Source organism: Varanus komodoensis, unplaced genomic scaffold (genome assembly GCF_004798865.1).
Source record: "Varanus komodoensis strain SLA01 unplaced genomic scaffold, ASM479886v1 scaffold12, whole genome shotgun sequence".
In the NCBI taxonomy this organism is placed as follows: Eukaryota; Metazoa; Chordata; class Lepidosauria; order Squamata; family Varanidae; genus Varanus; species Varanus komodoensis.
The window spans coordinates 15,063,356-15,072,691 of NW_025335349.1; the positions used below are offsets into that span (position 1 = coordinate 15,063,356).

The following is a 9,336-nucleotide window of genomic DNA, read 5'->3' on the forward strand; positions in this document are numbered from 1 at the left end:
CCCCCCCATTACACTTTCTTGGGCCAGTCAGGGTAACTATACAGGGTAGCTGCTATCTTATTATCAAGCTGTTTAAACCTTAGCTACTGTAAAACTGGAAACAACTTCATTGCCATTCACTTTGTCCTTAGAACTTTAATGCAGGAAAAACATTTTTCTATTGTATGCTCAATGAATGGTTATTGTTTTTCAGGTCAAGATACTAGCAAGACCAGAAATAATATTGTTTCTAATGAAATACCTGATGACTTTAATTGTTGGCATCTCTCCAGTTTTCTGGGTGGGAAGTAAAAAGACCTGTTCTGAATGGGCAAATTTCTTCAACAGAAATCGCAAAAGAGAGTAAGACTCATTTTTTGTTGTTGTTTCTTGGTGATGGTGGTTATAAAAGCATATAAAACCACACTGGGCAGTGTTAACTGACATACTTTAAAATATGTGCTAAGGACGCATTTCATGTTGTAGGAGATTAACCATCCCAAGCAAAGCTCCTATTTTTATAGTGAACATTCTGTTGCTCTCAGATTTTAGGTGCCTTTTGTCTCTTTTTTGGCTACAGCCCCATCCCCAGCGCATATGTGGACTAGCAGTAAATTTGAACAGAGAGCATCTGGCCTGGTCCAGCACTTCACTTGAGATTAGAGGATGCTTAGGAAGAAATTAAATAATTTGTGTGTCAAAGATGATGCAGCTTTTAAGTACAGTTACGAAATATAGATGAGGAATGTAGACATGGAAAAGAAAGCTTATGCCATGGCCATGTTGGGTTTGTTTGTTTGTTTAATAGGTCAGGCAATGCTCAGGGACTTTCCAAAGGTGCCTGGGTGAGCAATGCATCAGTTTCTCTTCTCTGGCCAAAAGGAAAGGACAAGGCCTCTTACAATGCATTTGACAAAGTTACTTTCTCCCTTTATGCTGTATGCATACAGGCTCTACCACCATCACTGTCCTTCCTGAGTGTGAAGCTGCTTCAGTAAGGCAATTTTCTTTTCACTGCAAAGGCAGCCCTTATCTACAGAATAATTGGGGAAAGCAGCTTCAGAGCAGTTATCTCTGCTGGTCCTCATAAAAGACTGAAGGCTAAAAGCCTTTTCATGCCTTTAAAAAATGTTCTGTCTTTTTGTCACTAAGGAGGTTCACTACACTGCCTGTTGAACCCTGTTTACCTCCTTGCTGTTACTCTGGGAGTGCCCAAAGCATATGCCTTTAGTTTCAAGGTCTAGAGCTGTCTCCAAAACATCATATAGGTCTGTGTTTTTAAACGCTGAAGTTAAGCTGGAACAAAACATCCCTCATAACTAAGCTTTCCTTGGTACACCAGTTCTTTTTCTCACAGTACACAAAAGGCTTAGATGCTTAACACTGAGCACAGGACTTTCAGTCAAACATTGTGTACCTTCTTTTGAATTCCATGTTATTGCCATGAATGATTTTACAGTATTTTACTGAATACTTATTGACTGGTTTTAGTGCATTAGTGTGCATGTAACTAAGTTAACTTAGTTATGTTTTCCTTTTCTTGAGATCATTGTTTCCTGAAAGTTTCCACAGAGAGACAATTCTGATTTAAAAAAAAAAAAACAATTTTATATCCTGCTCTTTACAGTGTCTCAGGGTGGCAATAACATAAATAAGACACAGCATCACAAATAATATATAAAATTAATATTAAAAACAATACTAATATTTAAAATACTGGAAAAATAAAAAGGGTTTGGCCTGGCGCTGAAATGAAAAAAGCGTAATTTTTTTAAAGGCTATTTTTGATGGTTTGCTCCATATAAACAGAATAAAATTATTTAGAGTCTGGAACAACTTAAAATCAGTAGGAGTTTTGACACTGCCTTCAGAAATGGGAGGGTTCATAGGTCTGAATTCAACAGTTATAGCTATGAATTAATTATGGATAAGGTTGATAATCAATATATGCTATCTTTTTCCCAATCAGTCCAATCAGCGAGAGCCGGAGAGTATTGCAAGAGTCATGCGAATTTTTTTTAAAGCACAATTCTAAAGCAAAGCACAAAAAGAAGCACTACAAATCCAGTTCCCACAAACTGAAAGTGATTTCAAAGTCAATGGGCACTAGCACAGGAGTCTCAACCAACCATGGGACTTCTGCAGTTGCAATCACGAACCATGATTACTTAAGCCAGGAGACTTTAACTGAGATCAGGAGTTGTCCAGAAACATCTGAGAGGGAGATGGAAGCAGATGGAACGCCCAGTCCGAAAGTGGAAGAAGAAGATTTCACATGCAGTGAACAGAGTGCATCACAAAAGCTATCCAGCCCTAAAGTGCCTTTGGAACAGCTGGGAAAGAGCAAGGAAGCAGACATTCAGGATATTGTCAGCCTATCTGAGAACCCAAGAAGGGTGACTGAAGGAAGGTAAGAAACTCTTAGTTTTTTCTTATTTTGTGTTTTAACTTCTATGATCTTGTACGTGTGTTTTGTTTGGGGTTCTTGAGTTATTAACAAATGTACTGAACAATGGCACAAAATTGTACAAGAAACCTTTATTCCATGATGTTACAGCATCTGTACTAGGGGTGAGCAGTGGAATTGATTCAGAGCAAAAAACAGATGTGTTCTCTTAGATAGCCACACATCTGTGCACTGAAAATGGAGTGTCAGCTATAAGTTTGACAGCTGGCTGACAATACACAGTCTTTGAGCATGGACCTGCGATATAAAGATTGAGGAAAGTGGCCAAAATGAAGGATAGTAATTAACGATGAGTCATCTTAACCAAACAGAATGACAAAGTCCCAGTTAGATGGATCATAAGAATAAGGACTCTGAAACCAGCATGAGAGCTTGTGCAGTCCTTTCGGATTTGGGAGGCTGCTAGGCTTGCAAAATGGCTCACTATCTTTTTACATCAGGTACACATTTGTAAAAGGCAATCCATTTCACAAGGTTCTAGTGAAGATTAAGAGCACTAATAGAGTAAAGTGCATTACACTTGGAAAAAAGCTAAAAATATATAAAATATAAAAGAGAATTAATGCACTTTCTATTGGAGCCAATACTTCTCTTTAGCATCTTATTGTCCAGACTTTCTGCTCTCCTTTAAGCCTTTTCCAACTACATTGTAGCAAATCTCATTGCCAGCAGATGCAGCAGTCCCCTGACCTAGCACCTAGAAATTAACAGAAGACTTGGTATCTAATTATTTAGGAAGTAAGGATGTCTTATTCCACTCTGTCCCAACCTGGCATTCTCCAGATATGCTGAACTCTGCAACTTTTACTTTACCCAGCCAGTATAGCCAATGGCCATCACTGTTCGGGATGATCGAAGTTATACTCTAACACATGTGGAAGGCATCAGGCTGGAAAAGGCTGCCTGATACTGAAGCAGATCTAGATAGCTTGCATTGTCAACTTTTGAAGGGTAGCTGGGCTACCATTGCTCTTTAACTGAAGTTGCCATGGATTAAACATTATATGCAAAGCATTTGGGAGAACATTTTTAAAGATATGTGTATTTAGTTTAATGCTTGTTTTGTTAGGTGTTCTTCAGATTATCAGTCTCGGTGTATTATGTTTCGTCTATGTGCATAACAGGGCAACTCCTAAAAGTGACATTGTTGAAACTGTTCCACTCCACATCAGTCATCCGCACCTTGATGGTTCTCAGCCAGGAAGCACCAAGGGGTCAGGCTTCCTATTTGCCCATTCCTCTTCAGACTCAAGGAAAGCCCAGGAGTCTGGTCATAGTTCAAATGCTTGACAATGAAAACATGTTAAGTGAGTAACTCCAAGCCTTGCGACAAATAGGTTCTATGTTATGCTGGAAATGACTGTTGCATTGTGTTTGGTAAGTCAGCACTTATGCCCTTGCTCGTATTTTAGGCAAACTAAAATGTTCTTTGAGGCTGCTCAGTAGTATCTTTATGTTCTGACTCCAAAACTGTACTATTCAGATGGTTTAAGTGGGGGAAAGTAATATGTAAACTACGACTTATAGGTTTTATGTCAAATCAACATAAAAGTTGATGGGGTAGGGAAAGATAGAAATTTTGAAAGGTATCAGGGAAAACATTATAGATTCAACCTCCTATTAGCAGTGCTATTCACTATTAAAAACATGAGTAGCGATGTGTGGCCCCCCAGATGTTGTTGGTCAGGGTTGATGGGAGTTGTAGTCCAAAAACTCTGTAGGGCCACACATTATACATTCCATGTTTAAACTATCATAAATAGCTACTGCAGGAAAAAGAAGTTATACTTTTTATGGGAAGTGATTAAGTTGGTGTGCCCTTAGAAAATCAGGGCAGAACTGTTCTTTGAGAAGTGGCTTAAGTAGAGGCTTGAGCTCCTCCATTTGAAACATAAGCCTCTGCCTGCCTCTGCCCACCTTATTAGCCACCTCTGTTTGCTTGCCAGGGAATCCCTTGCCCTTCCTTACTGTCCAGTAAGGCTAATAGTACACTAACCCAGAAGAATATTGGAGACCTCCTTCTTTTCTGGTGAATTTCTCTGACTTGGTAGCCCTGTAGTCTTGACTAGGAAGGCTGCAGTCTTGAAAGGATTAAAAATACATTTAATAATAAATGAAAATTGTAGTAAAGGCACTGGGTAGATGTTGCATGCATTTGTACTAGGTCTCAGTCCTAGTGCCTGCTTTAGTAGACAAGTTACTATCTTGAAATCCCTAGTGGGTTTGGGCCATTAGGAACATGCCTGATCCTGCCTAATCTTGGCAGCTAAGCAGGGTCAGGCCTGGTTAGAATCTGGATGGGTGACTTGAGTGTATAATGCTATGTTTATTGTTGTAAACTGCTCAAAGAGCTTCAGCTATAGGTCATATAGAAATGTTAATATTTTATGGTAGTTATACACTGAAATACAAAGGGGCTGAAATTAAAAGCAATATAAAGCAGCTACTTTTACAAAAGTTTAGTACAGAACTACTGTTCTTTTTAACTACTGGATGCTTGATACAGACTTCTGAAATCTTTCAGCTGTTTTGCTAAAATGTTACAGGGGAGCAGGGAATGAATAATGGCTCAGATATTACAGGCAACAACTTCAGCATTAAGCAGGCTGCTACATTTCAAAAGTTGGTTTTGAAGGCAAGGTAACAATAATTTATGGTCTATTTGATGATTTTTCCATAAATGGGCAATGACCCATGTCCCCTTTTTTTGCTTCCTCATGCCCACATAGAAATAGACATCAGAGAGACAACATACAACCTGCACTACCTATGAAGTTAGCTTTTGGGGGTTTCTTCTTAGTTTTGAGGACCTAAGCTTTAATTTCTTATAACAGTATTTTATATTTCCTATGGATAGATGGGTTAGCTTAGAAAATGGTAAGTGAAATTGCCCTCCTCCCTGCCCCCAGAATTCTTGACCGTTGCATTTTATAAACTTCAGATTGCATTTTTTTGAACCCATGTGTTTTAAATCAGCTTTGAAGAATCAACAGATCAGCTACAGCTGTCTGGTTCCAGTTTGGTATAGATGCACTTTTCTTCATATTTATAGCCCTTATTCCAGCTCTAAAGTAACCACTATGTTGCTCAAACATTGTTCTAGATTATGCAAGTGAAGAAGCCATTGAGAAGACTGTCTCATTGTCTGTCATCCTTAGTAGCTGGAATTACATGCAGTTGGTCCCGTGATTCCCTACTGTCCCTTCTCAGCTTGCAGTCCATTCCTAGGCTCTGGAGGCAGCACCTATTTGTTTCGGGTACCCTTGCAACTGAATTAGGGCACCTAATTAGGGTACCTGAATTGAATTAGGGCCTACTCTAATTCCCCCCTTCCTTTCAAATAACAGTGGGCTGCTTTGCAGAACAGGTGTAGCCCACACTTTTTCAGCCAGAGCCCTGCTTCTACAACTTAGATATAATAATGCTAAGTTTCATCTGTACACATCTTTAGAATTTTTTCATGTTTATAAACCCAGAAAAAAACAGTAAGACTTGACATACAAAGATCTTGATTTCCATTCTTTATATTTTTTTCATAAATATGCTACTCCCCAAACTTGGCTACACTAAACTCCTGCATATCTAAATCGTTTTTAATGAGACTGCAATTATTTCTAACAGGGAGGACCCTAAACAACCTGACTGCACCCAGAGAGGGCGTATGTTGATCACTGCTATGACCGCATTCATTAAGTAAAAACACTAAAAGGTTGGTCCCTCGCTAGTTTCTAACAATAGGAATAGGCTAAGCAGTGGCTGCACCTTTTGCGTTGTGTCTCAGATTTTACAAGGGCTAAAGGCTTGCTTTTAAAAAATGGAATCTGGGGAATATGGAACAACTGCACTGGCTTGAGCCTTCTAGGATACATCCATATTGCTGGGCTGGTCTCCCCTGCCGAGTCAGTAATTCTGCCATTCACCTGCTTCTCCCATTGACTGAATGGGAGCTAGTCACACCGTTTTAAAGCTGCTTTTTGTAAGTCCTTTGCTGCTGCACTACACTTCTATGCCCACTCCTGCTCTGTTCTCCAGAATTGCTTTCTGCAAATTGCAAACGAAGAGCTGTCTCCATTTTTGGTTTGTTCTTTGGCTTCACCTTCCCCTGCCTTATCTCAGACAGAAAAGAGCCCAAAGCAGTCCACTGCCTTGGGACAAGTTTAAAACAACAACAACAAACAAAACAGAACAGGCAGTTCTGAAAGGAGGGAAAGTATCTGGAATAGATTTCAGTGGAAGGAAACACTTTTGTTGATCTGCCCCAGTCCACTTCTGGCCAAGGCTTTTATTGTGTGGTCATAAGCGACAGCTGGTGGGACAGACAGAAGCACAGGAACCAAGGGGCTGCAGTAGACAAAGGCAACTAGTGCACGAGTTCCGAGCAGAGGATGTGGGGGAAGAGGCTGTCTCTGACCCATTCAAAAGTGCTAAAGCCTTCCTTCGAGTTCCACCTGACTGCCCTTTCTGTGCAGTGGGTTGCTGCTACAGCAAAGCAAGATAAGCAAAGCAAGTTTACTTTAACAACAGGAATGGGACATAGAAGGTTTGGGAGGGGGATTTCTCTTGCATGGGAGTACAACCAAAGGACTTCTCTCTGAACCCACATTTGGCTGCTACATCAGCACAGAATAGAAAAAAAGATTTTTTTTTAAAGAATAGGAATAAAGTGGAGGAAAGATAGGCAAAGGATTTGGGCTTCCCGGGTCCCTGATGCACATATCACAACTGCTCCCTTAAGCCACCAGCCCAACCATTGAAAAAATTTGTAATAAAAAGTAACTAGCATAGCAGCCTCCCTCAAACAGTGCCTATTTAGTAGCGGTGGCTCGCTTCTTGGGCTCAGTGCAAGAAGTGCACTGGCCTTCCCTGTGCTTCCACATTTAATCCTTCCCGCCCCCCGCCCCCCACATACTGCTGTCCTGCACATCGTTAGTGGCCAGAATGAGAGGAATAATAAGAGGCTAAAGGTGCAATTGTATGGTGTCCTGACATCTTTTGGAAGTCCATAGGATTTTTGGGTGGCCCTGCAGTGGGGACTTCCTACCTTGGTGCTTGGCCTCCCATCCCACCTGCATGTAGCTGGTTGTTCAACCTTACAAGGGTTGCTTACAAGGTTGTTCAGAGGCTTATGAGAAATTGCTGTGAAGGTGGTAAGCCTGCACTGTGTATGTCTATACGGTGGTTTCCCAAAGGTGTCTGGGCTGTGGGCAAGGGGAGTGTTTCTTCAGCACTGTGTCTTCCATGCCTCTCAGCATAGCCCTGCTGCAGACTGACTGGTCTCAATTGGCGATTATCCTGCCTTATTCACGGGACCCAGGCAATCTAGTTTTCTATTTGTAGAACTCCAGTGACTTTCAACCACTTCTATCTTATTATCAAAGCTTTAGTTAAGGAGGAAAACATGGAACAGTTTCACCATCTTTCTCAAGCATTTCTGGCCTGGAAAACAGATTCCTGCTGGGTTGTGTCTAGATATGTATTAAGTCTACTTACTGAGGAGAGAGCCTTCTTAAGGCAAGGGAGTTTGTACAGTTTTTTTTAAAAAAATTTCTGGACAAGAGTTATGAAAAACCAGAACTGGTTCTTTTGGTAATAAAAGCTGTGTTCTTAATTGTGTATACTATACCTGTGTTTGGGACAGTTAGTCTTTAAAAACAAGAAGTGCAAAGAAATGGGAGCTGGGGGATTTCTGCTATCATTCTTGAAATCCATCTCCTGGGCTCTTGCAATGTTTGAGTAGGGATAACATCATATTTGCTCAGTGAAAAAGCACTCTTTCTGTGCTCAGAGGAACTTCTGGTATATTTCTGCAGGCTAGAAAAAAATATGATTTGTCTACTGACCTCACTCACAATATTTAGAACCTTGCTTTTAGCAGTTTTGTTATTTTCATTGATTTAATTTCTGTTTGGTGACTGTGCTAGTAGAGGTAAGAGCGAAAACCGATTCTGTGATACTGTCAGTGTATTTTTATTACTGTTCTGCTTCTCCACATATTTGTTAGAATAACTGAATTTTTAGGCTAGCATAACCAGTTTAATATGCAGTGGGTTTTTAAAAATTCTACTCTGTGGATTATGTTATAAACACTACATAAAACTCATTAAAAAAAAATCAGATGACAACTTGAATAAAAGGGTTCCGATTGACCAACATGTTTCTTGTTTTAATCACAGTATATGGAATTTGAATGTATTATGTTATCTTCATTTTATACCTGTGTAATTTATTGCCTTAAACAAAGTATTTAAGTGGTTCTACTGAATCCTTTGCTTATTTTCAGCAGTCAGTATTCTTGTAACAATTAGGACAGACTGATAAGAGTTGTAAATAATACCTGTGAAAAGCAACTTAAATATCTTTACTGGTGCATCTGCAAGGCTTTTTTTTAAATGTATACCTTTGGGCAAATGCATTTTTACTACTGGAGTCAATAAAATTTTCTATTATGTGTTTTGAAAAAGTGTACTTGTTCATTAAGAGATTAAGGCAGGGCCAGCTCATAGAATCATAGAATAGTAGAGCTGGAAGGGGTCAAGAAGGCCACTGGGTGCTCAGTGCAAGACTCCCACGTTAAAACATCCCCAAGAGATGGCTGTCCAGCTGCACCCTGAATAACTCTGGGGTGGGGGAGCCCATTACCTCCTTAGGTAATTCATCCCATTGTCCTAACAGGAAGTTTCTTCTAACAGGCCAATTCTGTCATTAGCCAGAAGAATGCCAGCCAGCGGTGGCAGGGAGGTGTTGGAAGCTCTTGCCACATGGCCCGCCTGGCACTCCCCAGGTTAGCCTCCATCCTTAAATGTGGTGGAGAACATTGTCCTACCACCACTGTTGGAAGATTTGCATACTAATACTTCCTGCTTCTATACCTAGGATGGGTGGGGAAACCA

The 9,336-nt window shown here is 40.3% G+C and overlaps 1 protein-coding gene across 2 annotated transcripts in view; it reads left to right on the top strand.

The window, feature by feature from the left end:
* FZD6 (frizzled class receptor 6) overlaps positions 1-8,890 on the top strand; it is a 30,208-nt gene extending 21,318 nt beyond the window's left edge. For both annotated transcript variants that reach the window (XM_044422153.1, XM_044422154.1), the window contains exons 5-7: positions 194-342; positions 1,949-2,389; positions 3,571-8,890. In XM_044422153.1, coding sequence (XP_044278088.1) covers positions 194-342; positions 1,949-2,389; positions 3,571-3,736 — 756 coding nt within the window. In that variant the 3' untranslated portion in view covers positions 3,737-8,890. The remainder of the gene's footprint in view (positions 1-193; positions 343-1,948; positions 2,390-3,570) is intronic.
* The last annotated feature ends 446 nt before the right edge of the window (positions 8,891-9,336 follow it).